At 43.3% G+C, this 20,856-nt stretch overlaps 3 protein-coding genes across 3 annotated transcripts in view; 2 read left to right on the forward strand and 1 right to left on the reverse strand.

The window, feature by feature from the left end:
• Nucleotides 1-19,703, reverse strand: part of ppp3r1b (protein phosphatase 3 (formerly 2B), regulatory s1ubunit B, alpha isoform, b) — a 28,719-nt gene extending 9,016 nt beyond the window's left edge. Inside the window, exons 1-2 of the mRNA XM_068726567.1 lie at nt 19,439-19,703; nt 12,567-12,606 (exon numbers count right to left, since the gene is read on the reverse strand). Of these exons, the coding sequence (XP_068582668.1) occupies nt 12,567-12,606; nt 19,439-19,441 (43 nt within the window). The 5' untranslated portion in view covers nt 19,442-19,703. The remainder of the gene's footprint in view (nt 1-12,566; nt 12,607-19,438) is intronic.
• LOC137884721 (E3 ubiquitin-protein ligase TRIM21-like) lies at nt 1,124-3,768 on the forward strand. The gene is made up of 3 exons (XM_068726684.1): nt 1,124-1,214; nt 1,819-3,452; nt 3,589-3,768. Exons 2-3 carry the CDS (start codon nt 1,821-1,823, stop codon nt 3,766-3,768), a joined length of 1,812 nt encoding a protein of 603 aa, XP_068582785.1. The 5' UTR covers nt 1,124-1,214; nt 1,819-1,820.
• Nucleotides 7,563-10,515, forward strand: LOC137884659 (E3 ubiquitin-protein ligase TRIM21-like). The gene is made up of 3 exons (XM_068726546.1): nt 7,563-7,677; nt 8,212-9,845; nt 9,969-10,515. Exons 2-3 carry the CDS (start codon nt 8,214-8,216, stop codon nt 10,146-10,148), a joined length of 1,812 nt encoding a protein of 603 aa, XP_068582647.1. The 5' UTR covers nt 7,563-7,677; nt 8,212-8,213; the 3' UTR covers nt 10,149-10,515.
• Nucleotides 19,704-20,856: the final 1,153 nt, after the last annotated feature.

Genomic DNA, 20,856 nt, shown 5'->3' on the forward strand with positions numbered 1-20,856 from the left:
GATATTTCATGACGTAAACATTGTGTTTCCTGTGAATCAATCCACTAACAATGAAAACTACTAAATACAGGCTGCCCAATTACAGCAAAAACCATAAATCTCCATTATTCTGGTCAAACAACAAGCCTTCTACTTTCAAAATTCAAGTATATAATCAAGCACAGTCCATGATTTGGGGAAATACTCTGGTTTGTGATCTTACGCTGTCAGACAAGGTGAAATGAATCTTTAAAAACATAAATCTGTTTCTATAGATGCAGACGTCTCACCATCTGTGACCTGTAGAGCGACAGCCAGAGTCATGGCAGCAGTGCCTTCTCTCTTTAATTTGGTGTCTGGGAAACACAACACCAGCGACAAGTTGCTCCTCATGAGAAACACCAGAGCTGTACGGCCGACTCACCGGGAGGCCAAGATCTACCGTCAACCAAGAGCTTCTTAATAAACATCTCCTTTAATAAACTACACAAGAAGATAGTCTAGTTCAAGTTAAGGCAGACGACACAGAACAAACTGAAGATAACTGTACGATTTTCTACTCATGCTTTAGTCTAAGACTGCAGTAGAGCAACAGCAGCTTCCTGGTGTTACGGCACAGAGCGACCACTAGATGGCGCACCACACAAAGCATGGAGTCACTGTGTCGTTAACCAAACACTGCTATGTGAGAACACTGAGGCACATGTACAGGATGACCGCTCATGTTGACCAAGAACAAATGAAGTGATTGTGAATGGTGGTGCATTAAATAGTCCAACAATGACCATATATGTATATAAATTAATAATATGTTTGGCATTTTTGGGGTTGTTTTCTATCAATGTACCTTATAACAACAGTCCAGTTTGGGCTGCTTGTAGTACAGAGTATTCATCACTAGTTACCTACACAGCTCAGTGCTTCACCTCAAAAAAGATTCATTTACAAGTAATTTAGGTACAGTACCGCCTTCACCTCATGTTAAGCCAGGTAACACCCTTGTACGTTACTCAAACCATGTCTAAACATGAAAAAGACAAAACCTCACCAGGTAAGAGGTGGAGCAACACTGAAGAGAAGAGCTTCAACGTCACACTCCAGAAATGAAAGTGAAGTTTGTCAGAGTGTCAGACACACTGCAGTAAAGACAAGTCTCTGTTGTTCTCTCAAAGAAATGTCAAAGTGACTTCATCAGGTCTTTCTCAACAACACAGCAGAGTCTCTTCCAAACACTGGTGAGTACAGCTGATCATATTTACACTTTCAACAACCAGGATTAACACTAAACCTGAACTTTACTCAGGCAGGAAGTTCCACTCTCTTCACTTCATACTTGATCAATTGTTCACAATATAACTATGTGTGTTTGTCCACAGTCCCACTATACAGTAACTCAGTGTAACAGCTGTGAACAGTCTCAGGACTTTAGGAACTTGTAGCTGAATCTCTGTGGTTTGAACTTTAGTCTCACTCCTACTTTCCTGCCATTGTTACCGTTCACTGATCGCTTCCTTTATTGCTTCTTGTTGTTTCACATTAAAGGTTTTCTACCAGTGAACCAGCGGGAGGCTCTTATTGTGAAGCAGCTAGAGAAAATGTGTTAGCAGTGCTGTTCTTCAACACAGATTATACTTATTCTGTGCTGCTGTGAAAGAGCAGAAAGCTTGAACTTGTTGCTCATGGCTCTGTGCAGGTCAAAACACAGAATACATAATTCAAAATGACTTTACCAAATATAATTAATACTTAAAAGAACAGTAATCCCAACAGTTTCCTTTTCAACTTAATATTAAACTGTATTTGGAATAAAATGTGTTTCTTTTCTTCCACTCTGTGTAGATATGGCTGCTGCAAACTATCTGTCATCTGAAGATCAGTTTCTGTGCTCCATCTGTCTGGATGTCTTCACTGATCCAGTCACCACATCATGTGGACACAACTTCTGCAAAATCTGCATCACTGAACACTGGAATACCAACTACAGACACATGTGCCCAATGTGTACAAAGGTTTTCAAGACAAGACCTGAGCTGCATGTCAACACCTTCATCTCTGAGATGGTTGCTCAGTTCAGACAGTCGGCTCAACAGAAAACCAGCAGCTCAGAGCACCAGGTTGCGAAACCAGGAGAAGTTCCCTGTGACGTCTGCACTGGAATCAAACTGAAGGCCCTGAAGTCCTGCCTGGTGTGTCTGGCCTCCTACTGTGAGACTCACCTGGAGCCTCATCTGACAATGTCAGGCCTGAAAAGACATCAGCTGATCGACCCTGTGGAGAACCTGGAAGACAGGATGTGTACGAAGCACGATAAACCTCTGGAGCTGTTCTGTAAGACCGACCAGACATTTGTCTGCATGCTCTGCACTGTTTTAGACCATAAGATGCATGATGTTGTTCCTCTGAAAGAAGAATATGAAGGAAAGAAGGTGGAGCTGGAGAAGACAGAAGCTGAAATTCAGCAGATGATCCAGAAGAGACAACTGAAGATTCAGGAGATCAAACACTCAGTCGACCTCAGTGAGGAAGATGCAGACAGAGAGATAGCAGAAGGTGTTCAGGTCTTCACTGCTCTGATGGAGTCTGCTGAGAGAAGACTGAATGAGCTCATCGACACGATCAAAGCGAAGCAGAAAACAACAGAGAAGCAGGCTGAAGCTTTCATCAAAGATCTGGAACAGGAAATCTCTGAGTTGATGAAGAGAAGCACTGAGGTGGTTCAGCTCTCACTCTCTGAAGACCACCTCCATCTTCTCCAGAGTGTTCAGTCCTCAAACATCCACCATCCACCAACCACCAAGGACTGGACAAAGGTCAGTGTTCCTCCAGCATCACATGAGAGGACTGTGAGGAGAGCTGTGGTTCAGCTGGAGGAGACGCTCAGTAAAGAGATGAAGAAGCTGGTTAAAGCTGAGCTGAAGAGGGTCCAGAAGTTTGCAGTGGATGTGACTCTTGATCCTGACACAGCAAATCCTGAACTCATCCTGTCTGATGATGGGAAACAAGTGAAACATGGTGATGTGAAGAAGAATCTCCCAGACAATCCGGAGAGATTTTCTTATTGTAACTGTGTTTTAGGAAAGCAGAGTTTCTCTTCTGGCAGATTTTACTTTGAGGTTCAAGTTAAAGGAAAGACGGAGTGGGATTTAGGAGTGGCCAGAGAGTCGATCAACAGGAAGGGAAACATCACAATGAGTCCTCAGGATGGTTACTGGACCATATGGTTGACAAATGGAAATGAGTATGAAGCTCTTGATGCACCGTCAGTCCGTCTCTCTCTGAAGTCTCAGCCTCAGAAGGTGGGGGTGTTTGTGGATTATGAGGAGGGTCTGGTCTCCTTCTATGACGTAGATGCTGCAGCTCTTATCTACTCCTTCACTGGCTGCTCCTTCAATGAGAAACTCTTCCCATACTTCAGTCCTGATTGTAATGATGGCGGTAAAAACTCTGCACCTCTGATCATCTCTCCTGTCAGAGTAAGACTTTCTTATTATATGTATCTCCGTTACAACACATTCATTAGATGCATTCATCTCTTCAAGCCTGTATCATGACACACATGTTATGTGGAGAATAATATCCATTTAAACCCACATTTATTTCCCTTTACAGGGTCGCTGGGGGCTGAAGATGATCCGAAAGGCTGGGGACACCACGGCTAGGTTGACAGTTATTCACGGGAGCTTGGGGTCAAGCCGGAAGAATCGGATAGGAATGAAGCCGACACATGGAGGAGAAGCAAACGGGACACAGAAGGGAAGGAGCTGGCCAGCCCTTTCTAACCCAGAATGATCTTGCTGTGTGGCAACAGAGTCTACTGCACCACTGCTCCACCCAAAACATCAAACATCCCAAAAGAATGTGTAGCCACAGAAAACACATTGCTGCTAAATATTTAATTGTTTCATGAAGCTTCATTTAAGAGAAAGGTCTTCTATGTTCCTATGGTGTCTTTAGAATACAGTAGGTGTCAAAAGGAAAGACAAAGTGGGATTTAGGAGTGGCCAGAGAGTCGATCAACAGGAAGGGACTCATCACATCGAGTCATCAGAATGGTTTCTGGACCATATGGTTGAGGAATGGAAATGAATACAGAGCTGCTGCCGACTTTGTGTTTGTGGATTATGAGGAGGGTCTGGTCTCCTTCTATGACGTAGATGCTGCAGCTCTTATCTACTCCTTCACTGGCTGCTCCTTCAAAGAGAAACTCTTCCCATACTTCAGTCCCTGTAGGAATGATGGTGGTCAAAACTCTGCACCTCTGATCATCTCTCCTGTCAGAGTAAACTAATCATTTATCTTATTCCATGTTCTGCATTTAGTTTTATTTCAAGGAAGCAAATGTACATATCTTATGTTCTACAGAATCTGTTTATTGTGGTGATTGATTTACAAGTCATTATGTTATTATGTGTATCCCACTACATAGCAACACATTCATCTCTTCAACCCTGAATCATGACGCACGTTATGTGGATGAAATGTATCTAAATCCACGATAAAGCCACAGACATTCATTTGAACTTCCAGAAGAAATCACTGTTTCTAAAGAAAACTATGGTTTCTATTTCATGAGCAGCCCCGACAAATATTTTACTCTTATATTACCTTGTCATAAAGCTTCATGTAAGTGTAAGGCCTGTTACATGCCTCTAGTGTCTACAGAATAAAGTGTGTGTCATTGTTATACCATGAAAGGGCAAATTTAAATCAGTAGAATAGATGCAGAATTTTCTATTTAGTAAACATGTGATTGTTAAATAAAAACTGTGGAATAAACTAAAAGTTTAACACAAAGCCTGAGTAAGCAGTGACTTGAGCACCAAACACCCAACAGAAGAGATATTTCATGACGTAAACATTGTGTTTCCTGTGAATCAATCCACTAACAATGAAAACTACTAAATACAGGCTGCCCAATTACAGCAAAAAAACATAAATCTCCATTATTCTGGTCAAACAACAAGCCTTCTACTTTCAAAATTCAAGTATATAATCAAGCACAGTCTGGCCTCCAGAGTTTGACTCTGGATGACTTCTATGATGAGCAACAAACCTATAGAACGTATCAAAGCACAGTCTCTGGTTTGCGATCTTACACTGTGAAGGGCTTCATAGTAAACATCTTGTTTAATAAACTATACAAGACGATAATCTAGTTAAAGTTAAGGCAGAAGAACAGTACAAAATGAACATAATTATTATTTCCCACGACTTTCAAGACTGCCAGAGTCACCCCCCTTCTGAAGAAACCATCACTTGACCCCTCTGATGTCAAGAACATCAGACCGGATTCTCTTCTACCCATTCTATCCAAAACACTTGAATGTGCTGTCTTTAACCAACTGTCTTCCTATCTCCACCAGAACATTCTCTTGGAACCCCACCAGTCCAGGTTCAAGTTGGGTCACTCGACAGAGACAGCCCTTGCGGTGACAGAGTCGCTTCACGCCGCAAGAGCGAACTCTCTCTCCTCTGTCCTGATTCTCCTGGACCTGTCTGCGGCGTTTGACACCGTGAACCATCAAATCCTCCTCTCCACCCTCGAGGGGATGGGCGTCTCAGGCTCTGCACTCTCCCTGTTTGCATCCTACCTGACGGGTCGATCCTACCAGGTCACCTGGAGGGGGGCCGTGTCGGAACCACGCAGGCTGACTACGGGGGTTCCACAAGGTTCAGTTCTGGGCCTCCTTCTCTTCTCGCTCTACACAACATCTCTGGGTTCTGTTATTCGCTCGCATGACTTCTCCTACCATTGTTATGCCGATGACACCCAGCTGGTCTTGTCATTTTCCCCCGGTGACACTCAAGTGAAGGCACGCATCGCTGGGTGCTTGGCTGACATCTCGAAGTGGATGGCGAAACACCACCTCAAGCTCAACCTAGACAAAACTGAGCTACTGTTCCTCCCGGGGAAGGGTTGCCCGCACTGGGACCTGTCCATCACCATTGATGTTACCGTGGTGACGCCAACTCGGACTGCGAGGAACCTGGGTGTGACCCTGGATGACCAACTGTCATTCTCAGCAAACATTTCATCCGTTACACGCTCCTGCAGATTCCTGCTCTACAACATCAGGAGGATTCGCTCCTTCCTCACTGACGAGACGGAACAGGTTCTCATCCAGGCTCTTGTCATCTCCCGCCTGGACTACTGCAACTCTCTACTCGCCAGAGCCCCGGCGTCGGCCATCAGACCTCTGGCGCTTGTCCAGAAAGCCGCAGCTCGCCTGGTGTTCAATCGCCCCAAGTTCTCCCACACAACGTCCCTTCTCCGTTCTCTACACTGGCTACCTGTAAGAGCTCATCCAGTTTAAGACTCTGGTGCTAGCCTACAGGGCAGTGAAAGGAACAGATCCTTCCTATCTCCAGGCCACGGTCAAGCCTTACACCCCCGCCCGACCACTTCGCTCCGCTGCCTCGGGGCAATTGGTTGCCCCGTCGCTCAGAGTTCCCTGTGCCCTATCGACCCGGTCACGGCTGTTTTCTGTCCTGGCCCCACAGTGGTGGAATGAACTTCCCACTGACGTCAGGACAGCAGTCGCTGCCCATCTTTCGCCGCAGGCTGAAAACTCACCTCTTTAGGAAGTGCTACCCTGAGGCTTCCACTTAGCACTTATTGTATTCATACTAGTTTGTTGCACTTACTGTATTCATATTAGTTCGTTGCACTTACTGTATTCATATTAGTTCGTTGCACTTACTGTATTCGTATTAGTTTGTTTTTGCACTGTACGTTTGCTCTGGTTTATGCTCTTAGATGCTTGTGTAAACAAGGAGATGCACTTATGGCTTCTGGTGACTAGTAGTTCTCTTGATTACCAATGTTGAATACACTTATTGTAAGTCGCTTTGGATAAAAGCGTCTGCTAAATGACTGCAATGTAATATAAATTGTACGATTTTCTACTCATACTTTAGTCTAGGCCATTTCAAGCCCAATTTAAATAGTTAGTAAATGTCATTGTGAAAATGGTGCTGGTGTTATTCAATGTTATCCACCATAAAACCCTCAGTGCTGAGTTCATGGTCATTTTAGCTGTTGCAGTAGAGCAACAGCAGCTTCCTGGTGTTATGGCACAGAGCGACCACTAGATGGCGCACCACACAAAGCATGGAGTCACTGTGTCATTAACCAAACACTGATATGTGAGAACACTGACGCACACGTACAGGATGACCGCTCATGTTGACCAAGAACAAATGAAGTGATTGTGAATGGTGGTGCATTAAATAGTCCAACAATGACCATATATGTATATAAATCAATAATATGTTTGGCATTTTTGGGGTTGTTTTCTATCAATGTACCTTATAACAACAGTCCAGTTTGGGCTGCTTGTAGTACAGAGTATTCATCACTAGTTACCTACACAGCTCAGTGCTTCACCTCAAAAAAGATTCATTTACAAGTAATTTAGGTACAGTACCGCCTTCACCTCATGTTAAGCCAGGTAACACCCTTGTACGTTACTCAAACCATGTCTAAACATGAAAAAGACAAAACCTCACCAGGTAAGAGGTGAAGCAACACTGTGAAGATAAGAGCTTCAACGTCACACTCCAGAAGTGAAAGTTAAGTTTGTCAGAGTGTCAGACACACTGCAGTAAAGACAAGTCTCTGTTGTTCTCTCAAAGAAACGTCAAAGTGACTTCATCAGGTCTTTCTCAACAACACAGCAGAGTCTCTTCCAAACACTGGTGAGTACAGCTGATCATATTTACACTTTTAACAACCAGGATTAACACTAAACTTGAACTTTACTCAGGCAGGAAGTTCCACTCTCTTCACTTCATACTTGATCAATTGTTCACAATATAACTATGTGTGTTTGTCCACAGTCCCACTATACAGTAACTCAGTGTAACAGCTGTGAACAGTCTCAGGACTTGAGGAACTTGTAGCTGAATCTCTGTGGTTTGAACTTTAGTCTCACTCCTACTTTCCTGCTATTGTTACTGTTCACTGATCGCTTCCTTTATTGCCTCTTGTTGCTTCACATTAAAGGTTTTCGACCAGTGAACCAGCGGGAGGCTCTTATTGTGAAGCACCTAGAGGAAATGTGTTAGCAGTGCTGTTCTTCAACACAAACTAGACTTATTCTGTGCTGCTGTGCAAGAGTAGCAAGCTTGAACTTGTCAGCATGACTTTGATCTCTGTTGCTCTGTGCAGGTCAAAACACAGTAAAACTGTATTTGGAATAAAATGTGTTTCTTTTCTTCCACTCTGTGTAGATATGGCTGCTGCAAACTATCTGTCATCTGAAGATCAGTTTCTGTGCTCCATCTGTCTGGATGTCTTCACTGATCCAGTCAGCACACCATGTGGACACAACTTCTGCAAAAACTGCATCAATGAACACTGGAATACCAACGACCAGCACATGTGTCCAATGTGTAAAAAGGTTTACACTTCAAGACCTGAGCTGCACGTCAACACCTTCATCTCTGAGATGGTTGTTCAGTTCAGACAGTCGGCTCAACAGAAAACCAGCAGCTCAGAGAAACAAGAGTCCAAACCAGGAGAAGTTCCCTGTGACGTCTGCACTGGAACCAAACTGAAGGCCCTGAAGTCCTGCCTGGTGTGTCTGGCCTCCTACTGTGAGACTCACCTGGAGCCTCATCTGACAATGTCAGGCCTGAAAAGACATCAGCTGATCGACCCTGTGGAGAACCTGGAAGACAGGATGTGTACGAAGCACAATAAACCTCTGGAGCTTTTCTGTAAGACCGACCAGACATTTGTCTGCACACTTTGCTGCGGTTTAGACCACAAGACACATGATGTTGTTCCTCTGAAAGAAGAATATGAAGGAAAGAAGGTGGAGCTGAAGAAGACAGAGGCTGAAATTCAGCAGATGATCCAGAAGAGACGACTGAAGATTCAGGAGATCAAACACTCAGTCGACCTCAGTGAGGAAGATGCAGACAGAGAGAAAGCAGAAGGTGTTCAGGTCTTCACTGATCTGAAGGAGTCTGTTGAGAGAAGACTGAACGAGCTCATCAAAACAATAGAAGAGAAGCAGAAAACAACAAAGAAACAGGCTGAAGACTTCATCAAAGAGCTGGAACAGGAAATCTCTGAGCTGATGAAGAGAAGCACTGAGGTGGTTCAGCTCTCACTCTCTGAAGACCACCTCCATCTTCTCCAGAGTGTCCAGTCCTCAAACATACACCATCCACCACCCACCAAGGACTGGACAAAGGTCAGTGTTCCTCCAGCATCACATGAGAGGACTGTGAGGAGAGCTGTGGTTCAGCTGGAGGAGACGCTCAGTAAAGAGATAAAGAAGCTGGTTAAAGCTGAGCTGAAGAGGGTCCAGAAGTTTGCAGTGGATGTAACTCTTGATCCTAATACAGCAAATCCTGAACTCATCCTGTCTGCTGATGGGAAACAAGTGAAACATGGTGACGTGACGATGAAACTCCCAAACAACCCGGAGAGATTTTCTTATTGTAACTGTGTTTTAGGAAAGCAGAGTTTCTCTTCTGGCAGATTTTACTTTGAGGTTCAAGTTAAAGGAAAGACGGAGTGGGATTTAGGAGTGGCCAGAGAGTCGATCAACAGGAAGGGAAACATCACACTGAGTCCTCAGCATGGTTACTGGACCATATGTTTGACAAATGGAAATGAGTACGAAGCTCTTGATGCACCGTCAGTCAGTCTCTCTCTGAAGTCTCAGCCTCAGAAGGTGGGGGTGTTTGTGGATTATGAGGAGGGTCTGGTCTCCTTCTATGACGTAGATGCTGCAGCTCTTATCTACTCCTTCACTGGCTGCTCCTTCAATGAGAAACTCTTCCCATACTTCAGTCCTGATTGTAATGATGGCGGTAAAAACTCTGCACCTCTGATCATCTCTCCTGTCAGAGTAAGACTTTCTTATTATATGTATCTCCGTTACAACACATTCATCTCTTCAAGCCTGTATCATCACACACATGTTATGTGGAGAATAATATCTATTCAAACCCACATTTATTTCCCTTTACAGGGTCGCTGGGGGCTGGAGATGATCCGAGAGGCTGGGGACACCACGGACAGGTCGGCAGTGCGTTACAGGAACTTGGTGTCAACCCGGAAGACTCGGATAAGAATGAAGCCGACACATGGAGGAGACGCAAACAGGACACAGAAGGGAAGGAGCTGGCCAGCCCTTTCTAACCCAGAATGATCTTGCTGTGTAGCAACAGAGTCTACTGCACCACTGCTCCGCCCAAAACATCCCAAAAAGAATGTGATGTGTAGCCACAGAAAACACATTGCTGCTGAATATTTCATTGTTTCATGAAGCTTCACTTAAGAGAAAGGTCTTCTACGTTCCTACGGTGTCTTTAGAATACAGTAGGTGTCATCGTTACACCATAAAAAGTAAATGGACAAAGATGATTAATAGAATTGTTGAACAGTATTGTCTGTGTTGATAATTTGTGGTAACTTTGGCCAATTTTTCCGATGCAAGGGTCAAAGGACCGAGGATGTTGTATGGATTGTAAAGCCCTCTGAGGCAAAACTGTGATCAATAAATTGAATTGAAAAGACTTGAGCACCAAACATTGAACAGAAGAGCCTAGTTCACACATGAACAGTATTAGGTTCATGTAATCCTGTAAAAGGTTTCCGGGCCCGGTTGATTTGGCGACACCCTCTGGTTACCGGTGGAATCAGCAAGTGTGGTTTAAAACAACAGCCAACGCTTAGTGAGAACTACAACAGAAGAGAGCAGCTGCGGCAAAAATAGACCAGGAGCATAGAAATAGAGCAGAGAGAAAAGAGCTTCTCCTCTTGCATCCGGTGAACAGCGTCGGGCTAGAATGGCAGCAGACTGTTTTCAGAAGCGGTAAAAGGAAACCAATGGGACACACCTATGTGGGGTGGACACCGGAGGGGGCTGATGGTTACAGAATGCGCTCTTCACGATGCGAACGTGTCCCCTCGATTCCCGTCTCCTCGCATCTTAGTCCCGCCCACGGGAGATGCAAGCTGAGGCGGCGAGGAAAGAGAGGAGTCGAGGCAACAAGCATTTGACAAGACGGAGCAGTCATCTTTAAATCGGCTAAATATGAAGCCTTTGTATCTTTAAAACGTAAATCAGCTCTGACGCTTTCAGGGGAATGCAGCCGCACTGAACTGCCGCTCCTGAAAGAAAGGACGGGGGCCGGCTGGTCGAGGCGTGGCAGCGTATCGGGAACCCCCAGAAATATCCCCGAGTATGCCGAGTCCGGCAGTTGACCGCGGAAATAGGAGCTCCGTCAGCGAGACTGAAAACCTGCCGCTCACGTCTCAACATGTCTGAGACGTCAAACCAGACACCTCGCCAAATACACCCGTGAGGATTGGTGAGAGCCGAGACTCCTTGAGAGCTTGTCGGTGTGACTTCTTGCAACAAGGCGAGAGACCCCCCCCCCCCCCCAGTCAGCAGCGGCACCCTGAGTCAACCACTGCCTCGGTCAAACAGCAAGGTCTGGTGTTGCTCACAGATTAGAAAAGCAAAAGATTTGGCATCAACCTTTTCCAGGCCACGAGGTTCAAGAAAAGGCAAGAGCGGCTTCTGGGAATCAGCATGCAGCATGATGAGCAGGCCTGCAGGCCTGTGAGACAACGCACAGGTCATAAATCCTAACCCCCCCCCCCCCCCCCCCCAGTCTTTAACACCTTTCCTAACAGCTCGTTAGGACGCAGGCCCCCCCAAAACCTCACACTCGCTCAGAACAACGTCTCCAATACCGGCATCGGTCAACGTCATTCCGAGACCCGTGTTCAGCTGACACCAGCGTCCTCCTGGGGGGGGGGGGGAGGGGGGGCGCTGCTCAAAAAAGTAGGTCCGGGCATTACAGTCATTATATTCTAGTTAAGCTTCGAGCTTCCCTCTCTGGAGCGGGGAGGGTCAGAGCAAAAGCTCCAAACTAATTAAAACTGGGATATTGTGGAGACTAAAAATAAACGAGGTTTTCCCAGCAGCCCTGACAATGACCTTTACAGAGGGATGAGGCATTTTTAGCCTCGGAGTGCTGGGAGTGTGCGTGTGTGTGTGTGTGCATGCGTGTGTGTGTGTGTGTCACACTGCCAGGAGAGGCCTGCAGAGGAAGGTGCAGCATGTGGCGACGTGTACGTCCACCATCACGTATCCCACACTGTGGGGCGATCACTACCCCATAGTGCAGGGTAGTCCAACAGATGGCAGATAATGCTTCATTAGATTAGATTGATTTGTATCATTTCTTTGGATCATCCAAATTTAAACCAATTTTTTGTTAATTCTACAATACTGACAATATTACTCACTGAATGTGATGTTTGACTTGGTTGTGCTTATTTTGTTAAATGAATAAAAATGTGGGGTTTTTTTGTGTTTGTAGGTATAATTGTGGTACAGGAACATCCTGTTGATGCTGCACATCCACAAATCATTAGAATAAAAGAATAAATCTAAAATGGTTCATTCAGAACTAAATCCTCACCTGGATAATTGCTTTAGAACACGCTGTTACAAGCCTTTTCATATTTCTAAATAAATAAAGATAACGTAGGTGAATCCTAAATGAAAAGTTAAGGAAAGCGACGCGTCGGTCACTGACGGGTCGATACTTACAGTGCGAGCACATGTCCAGGGCGTAGCTGGCTTCATTTCCCTGAAAGAGAGAGAAGATTATCAATAAAATAAAAACAAAAAAAAAGGAAAATCTTTGTCATTTATACCAACAAACAAAGGGGCAAGAAGCTTTTAAGAGAGCAGAGCAGGATTGTAGTCTCTTGGATGTTTGAGTTGAGGAGTTTTTCTGGCGTGAGGAGAGGTGACAGTGGGCCCTCAGTACTTCATATTAAATCCCACTGATAGAGTGGATATAACAGTACTTCATGGGCTGGGAGAAATCTGTAAAATCAACTCAAATGTAAAGAAAAGATGAATTGAACTATTTCCGTGTCCCGTTCTTAGCCAATTGTTGGTGCCGTTCATTATGCATGAGCGACAGAATGATCTGGACTCTAGTAAACTAGGCCAACGCGCCGCCTCGATTCTCCTCGCCTCATCTCTCGAGGACTTGAATCAGGCTGCGGATCCATATCTCACATCGTCGTCCGCCTCCCAAAAGAGCAAAATCCTCCCGTTTGAGAAGCTGCGATTGACATTGTCGCGCAATCAAAAGACGGACGAACAGATTAGTCGTTTGATTTATGTAAAAGTATAAATCAAAGCATGAAAAAAGTCCCCTGTGACTGTTACTATTAATATCATATAATTAGAGTATTACTACTCGTGTATCAATGTAAACGCAGGATTTGCCTGTTTGTTGAGGTGGAGCTCATTCTGAACCAACATGAAATCGATTCATCGATTTGGTTTGTAAAAATAGTGATAATAGTGATGAGGGCCATCAAATCCAAAGACATTAGAAATAGGTTTACTGTCACATAGTATGAAGACAATCAATAAATAATAACATTAATTTAGAGACTAGAGCTAGATAATATTTGGTACTTTTGCTTGAACAAATTGGCTAAAACAATTCATTGATTATCAAATAAGTTACCAATTATTTATCCGTCGATAGATTAATCACTTAATTATTTAAGTTCCTGCAATCGAGAGCAAAATATTACATTATTTTCGAAAAGTTGGAACCGAGGAGGAATGGATCTTGAACACAAGCTGTTCTCTGCAAAATTACACAGAAAAAAAGAAGAAGTGTTCCATTTTGTTGTCCTCGATCAGTTCTCGCTCCAGACTAAATGATTCTGGTCGTGAGTTTGACGGAGGCCGACTGAAGAGCTCGTTTGGTTTCTTTTGACTGCTGTGCCAGCCGCTCAAACATTCCTCCTCCCTCCTCGGGGAACTCCACACGCAGAGGTCTGCTCCGGCTTGTTTTCTGACACCGAGCCCAACACACACTTGGCTCTGATGGCGGGCGTCACATGGGCCGAGGACACTACACGGGGTTCCCTTTTTATCCTGAGAGTTACTCATGACATTAGCATTTGGCTGGATTCTGTTTGGATGATGTCGTGCGTTTAGCTGATATCACGTCTTACTGAGTTTCACTGACTGTGTTTTAATGCCGCCAGGCAATGAAACTGTGTGCGCGTGTGCGTGTGTGTGTGTGTGTGTGTGTGTGTGTGTGTGTGCGCTATAGGGCTGCCATTAACGACTAATTCTCTTTAATTAATCTAGCAATTATTTTACCGATTAGACAATTACTCTAATTGATTAATTCTCCACCAAAGGATCCAATAAAACATTTTCTTTAAGATAATTTTATCTCTTCAGTCTGCAGTCTATGTCGTCGTATAATGCAGAAAAAAATTTAAAAAATTTTTTTTTAAAAAGAAGCTTCCAGAGCGAACAACACAAATGACAAAACCGTAACTAATTTGCTGTCAATCCTAAAATTAACATAGATTATGTTACAAAAATCTTGAACAAAGTATCTGAACTCTAAAGCTAACGTAGCCGATAGCTACATGCTGCAAAAATGACTTCATTAATGCAATGAGAGAGTGAGACTGATCTGGTGGCTGAACGTCATCAAGAGCACCTTTAACTTCCTAACACCAGCTCCAAGCAGCTTATAATCATTCTAACTAGCAACGCCAAGATAAACACCAATATGCATAAAACTAAAATACAATCATTTATTTCCTGGTGATTTGAATTGCGTGTTTTTAATGCAAATAATAAATGTAGAATTTCTTAATTTGGAGTTGGTTTACACTGACTTCAGGAGGGCTGATGTATTTAAATAACCTCTTATTGCTTCATTGCTCGTCAGCAACTGGTCATATGGTTACTTTGGCATGAATTTAACACACCAGTCTTAATTGTGTTTTAATGTGTCTTCATGTACAAAACAAACCCTTGAAACTAAATATCATCTACGTATTAAGAGGACTATCTACCGCCATAAAGCCCATTCAAAACGTATAGAGTAGTCCTCTCAGCCGTCTGACTGGACCCAACTGTTCAACGGTACAGTACGTTAAAAACAAATCACTGCACTTCTGACACAGCTGATGTACTTCTTGGAGTGTCTGTAATAGCATTAACGGATTACAGGAGGATTAGAACCCAGGGATCTTTGCAGCTGAAGCGGACGCTACCGTTACACGGCCTGGTGGTTCAGCAGGTCTTCAGACTGAAGCTAAAGTGGACTGAAGGTTAAGGACAAAGTGGTTCCTACAAGAACCGCGTATGTTATTGCTTACAATCTGTGTTTAGCAAGTCAAAATGTCTGCAGTGAACAAAAAAAGGTCTATGCAAGTTCAGTTTCCCTCCTAGTCATCCGCACGCAGTACTTCAGTTCAGGGATTACAGCAGTTTTTTTGTCTTCTGCCTCACTTAACGTACAACCACTACACCCTCGTCCTGTGGGTGGTCCATCACACACCAGCCAGCATTCAACTCACGTTGCAAAAACAGTCAAAATACAGCGCTTCCCTAAATGACAAATTTGCACTAAGAGATACATGTTGCCATTTCCTCTTGTCACATATGAACCTGCAGTTTTCACTTGGGTTTTTTTTTTACCCAGGCAAGAGTGCAAGGTGCCATCTGAAGCGCTTTAGAGTTACTTCGTGTTAAAGGAGCTTAGAAACATCGTCTCTTCGGTGATGGAGTTGTTCCACCCTCGACTGTTGACGAAGTCTCTGAAACTGTGCAGCTGTTGAAAGAAGCCCCGTTCAAATACGCCGAAACTAAATGCGCTGAAATTAAAAAACATAACCGTTATACGCTGCAAGTGCAAACCGCTAAGCAGGGAAGCTAATCAGGTCAATCTCTCCACCAAGAGGAATTCATTTCATGAATCTGACCTACAATGAGACATGTGCCCGTATATATTTAGGGACGGTGGACGGTAACCACACCTCAGCTCGGTTCTTCCGCCACATTATTGAAAATCTCCCGACATAAATCTGAGTGACACTGCTTCACGGCGGACATGACAGCGAAGCTGCTGGTGCTGGAATCTCAAAAACTGCTGACCACTGTGCTCTGATCAGGACAAAAACCATCCGCTGTCATAACTACACAAAAATGCACATGGTTGGGTTTTTTTTTTTTTGTTGTCCCTTGTGGACCTGGAAAGATGCCAAAATTCACACCACACAGACCATTGTGGCCCCAGGCTGGAAAGTTGAATGTGGCTTTACACCACATGGAGCAGGCTGAATCTCAAAACACATGTGAAAATGATCTTAAAGATCACCAGTCACAGAAAATACCACTACATGGCGGTATGTAACGCTACATGACTGTATGTAACGCTACATGACTGTATGTAACGCTATATGACTGTATCTAGCACTATATGACTGTATCTAGCACTACATGACTGTATGTAACGCTACATGACTGTATGTAACGCTACATGACTATGTAACGCTATATGACTGTATGTAACGCGATATGACTGTATGTAACGCTACATGACTGTATGTAACGCTACATGACTATGTAACGCCATATGACTGTATGTAACGCAATATGACTGTATGTAACGCTACATGACTGTATGTAACGCTACATGGCTGTATGTAACGCTACATGGCTGTGTGTAATGCTACATGACTGTGTGTAACGCTACATGACTGTATGTAACGCTACATGGCTGTATGTAACGCTACATGCCTGTATGTAACGCTACATGACTGTGTGTAACGCTACATGACTGTGTAACGCTACATGACTGTGTGTAACGCAACATGGCTGTGTGTAACGCTACATGGCTGTGTGTAACGCTACATGGCTGTGTGTAACGCTACATGGCTGTGTGTAACGCTACATGACTGTGTGTAACGCTACATGACTGTGTGTAACGCTACATGACTGTATGTAACGCTACATGGCTGTATGCAACGCTACATGGCTGTATGCAACGCTATATGACTGTATGTAACGCTACATGACTGTGTGTAACGCTACATGACTGTGTGTAACGCTACATGACTGTGTGTAACGCTACATGGCTGTATGTAACGCTACATGGCTGTATGTAACGCTACATGACTGTGTGTAACGCTACATGACTGTGTGTAACGCTACATGGCTGTATGTAACGCTACATGGCTGTATGTAACGCTATATGACTGTATGTAACGCTACATGGCTGTATATTCTGAGCGACAACTGGAACCAGCTATTCATATTTTAATGACCAACTGAAGAGAGAACAGCTAGTCCGCCTTAAGAGTCAGCCGACCTTAAGTTAGCCTAATGTCGTTGCTAACTTCGGGGCTAACCCCCTTCACTTCAATTAACAGGTGGCAAGCAAGACTCGGGACATTGGCATGGGTCTTGAGGAGTTGAAACGTTGATTCACCGAAAAACTGTACACACACACACACACACACACATCCACCCACACACACACTGCACTGCTACGCTACTCTCTCACTGGCAGAGGAATACATCGTACGGCTATAAACTGCTTTTCTAGTTTGGATGAGGACTCGATTTAAGATTCCCCCAAAACTCTTAAGTCGCCATCTTTCTCAGCTCAGCTGCCTGCTCCACCAGTACAGAGCGATTTTGTGGTGGTGCGTGCTTTGCACTACAATACATCACATCATTACAGCATCGTAGGAAGCGGCGCGTCTGCATTTATGACAGGATCGAAACTCATAACGTCTGGACTTCTAAGTCTGTCTGCCGACATCAAAACTGTTGATCACTACGTGTTCATTAGCTGAGCACAGTGTCTGGTTCATCTGCATGCTGTGTTTTAATACAGACACTCACAACTTAGCTGCCGTCAGTTACAGATATGTGAACGAGCAGAACATAATAATGATTGCATGTCATAAATACTATGTGTTAAACAGTGATTTCATCCTCAGTTTCTGAGTATGAAAAGCAGCAGTTTTGTGTGCAAGGACTGAAAAAAAAAAATGTGTTTTCAAATTCAGCTGGCTCAGTGTGGGCGTATTCTTACTCGTGGCAGAACTAGGGTAATCATTTCCACACAATTTTTGGATTCATCAATCCATTTTTAACTCGCATTAAGATTTGAACTCTAAAAAGGGAAGCACTCACCGGCAGCATACGAATGTTACAACATATACCACCGACCTATTTCCCAGCGTTGGCGCACAAGAACTCTCCAAAAATCACATTCGCCACCTGGTATTGGAACATCCCAGATACCTCAACTACTTCGTCTGTCTGTATGATGTAACGTGGCCAGTGTGTGTGTGTGTGTGTGTGTGTGTGTGTGTGTGTGTGTGTGTGTGTGTGTGTGTGTGTGTGTGTCTCTTACAATAATAACCGTTACCTGCCTCCACAAAAAGAGGAAACCTTCACTGCATGGCTGACGTGCTTAGTCCTTCAGAATTTCGTAGTGAACTGATACACTTCACTAAAGATTAAGAAGGACTGGAAGCAGCCAGAGTTTTCCATTCAGGTTTAAACCTTAAAACTGTCACTAAGAGGAATACCACGTAAATAGTGACGTCTGTGGTTTTCTGGGATTTTTGTTGCATCTCATCCCTTTCTCTCTCTCTTCACATCTATTTCTTGTTTTGGGTTCATTTTGCCTGTCATTTGCCTTATTATAAGTATCAGCAGTTGATCAAGTCACCTGTATCTATAAAGCACACAAATCACAAATTGACCCGAAGGGGCTTTCACAGTTTGCCATTTATTTTTAGATCAAACATCATACCAACATTAACTCAATGCATTTGAATTAACAAGATGGTCTGAATGTCACACAGCTAATACCCTAAAAACAAAGAATGATTTTATCTGATCAAAACACAACAGAGACGTCTGACTAATCTGCCATTTCTCGCATAAGACGAGCCCTAGCCCCAACACTTCCGGTCGACATTTTCAAAATAAAACTGTAAGCTGCTGATGAAACTGACATACACCGTGCGTGTGTGTGCGTGTGTACCAGTTGCAACATTAAAGCGATGAATACATTAATGAATACATTAATATAATCCAATAATATCATATACACATCGTTTTTAAAACGAGTCATTCAGCCTAATGAATACTTTATCTTCGATTATCTTCTTTACACTTTTATTTTGATGTATTTTTCAATGTTACGACACTTCCGTCGTCACTGTGTTGCGCACTTGACGCACCTTCAGCTAGCTATAGCTAGCTAGATAGCCTGCTAGCTAAACCGTGCTAGTATTTTTGAACGTTATTTCCTCACCAGCTAACTAGCCTTTGAGCCACACATCGACGTTACTTTATACGTGGATGCGTGACAGTACATCCGTTGAAAGAAGCAAAGAAGCAGAACATAACATAATTAAACAATTAAACAATGCTGTCATTAACAAAAAAAACATTATGCTCTTTTTTTTTATGTCAGCACTATGCTAACGATAGCTAGGCTAGCCTGGTGTGCTAGTTCGGAAGCTAACAGTGCAGTCGAAGGAAGGAGAAGCTGTTTTTAACAACCAGACATTATAATTAAAAAAAATAAATAATGAAGAACAGATTTATCTTACCATTTTGCTGCAAGGGGGTCTGAAGCTGCTTGGAGGTTTATATTTAAATTTATAATTTAAAGCTCCGTTGACGGATCGACGCGAGCAGATAAAGACGACGTTTCAACGAGGTTTGTGACTTTTAACGGTGAGATACCGACCACCGGCTGACTTTACGGTCTCTGACAGCGGGGGAGAGATTCACTGCAGCGAGAGAAGATAGAGCCGCAGAGAGGGGGAGAGAGAGAGAGAGAAAGAGAGAGAGAGAGCACCTAGTGGTAGAGAGAGAGGGAGAGAGGGGGGGGGGGGGGCAGCTAGTGGTGTAGAGAGAGAGGGGGGGTGGAGAGGGAGAGAGAGAGAGAGAGAGAGAGAGAGAGAGAGAGAGAGAGAGAGAGAGAGAAGAGAGAGAGAGAGGAGGAGGAGGAGTGGTAGGTGCAAACCAAAGCTCGTCTATTGAGGGGAGGAATCACTGTATTTCATAATAGCAGATACCGAATAGATAGATAGATAGATAGATAGATAGATAGATAGATAGATAGATAGATAGATACTTTATTTATCCCACAAGGGGACATTTGTTTGCGAAAGCATAAACATTTAATATTTAACTACTATGTATAATATAAATATATATCGAAGAATATACATAAACATGAAGAACAACAATGACAATGGACATTATATATATTATATTACAATATATCATATTTGTGTTAAATTTTTTATAAAGAGTGATTCATCATCTTAAACACACACACACACACACACACACAATCTTTGGGGGGAATGGTTTACAGCCATAAACTGTGTTTTCTCTCACCGTTGCTGAGGAGAAACCTCACAGATCTGTCATAAAAACAAACACCAATCATCATGTTTTTAATACAACACGATCCTGTTTTCTTCTTCAATAAGCTAAGCTCTATTTGAACGTAACAGAGTGCATTCACCCTCAATTTAAGTGGTCAGCCTACAACCCAGCAACAGTGTGTCAACATGTTGGATGTGAAGCACAATAAACCTGCTTCTTATATTACAATTACACAATAGTTTATGTGCTTAATGTTCCGCATGCTACAAGTTTATATGTCAGGTCCTTCTTCTCTTCTTCTTCCTCTTACATGTAATGTTTGGAAGCTGCACAGTGGCTGAATGTAACTACGTCCATTTACTCAAGTACTGTACTTAAGTACAAATTCGGGGTACTTGTCCTTTACTTGAGTATTTTCATTTCATGCCACTTCTACCGCTCTACATTTCAGAGGGAAATATTGTCATGTTTAATTCACTGCATTTATTTGACAACTAAAGACTTTACTCATTATGTTTTCAAACCCAAAAATATGAAGGTTTTTAAAATATGTCTTGTTTTAAATTAAGTTACACAAGAATAAATACAAATAGAGAGAGAGACAGAAAGAGAGACAGAAAGAGAGAGA

This window comes from Cebidichthys violaceus, unplaced genomic scaffold, assembly GCF_023349555.1.
Source record: "Cebidichthys violaceus isolate CVI_PGR_0920_01 unplaced genomic scaffold, fCebVio1.0.p SCAF_4, whole genome shotgun sequence".
Lineage (NCBI taxonomy): Eukaryota > Metazoa > Chordata > Actinopteri > Perciformes > Stichaeidae > Cebidichthys > Cebidichthys violaceus.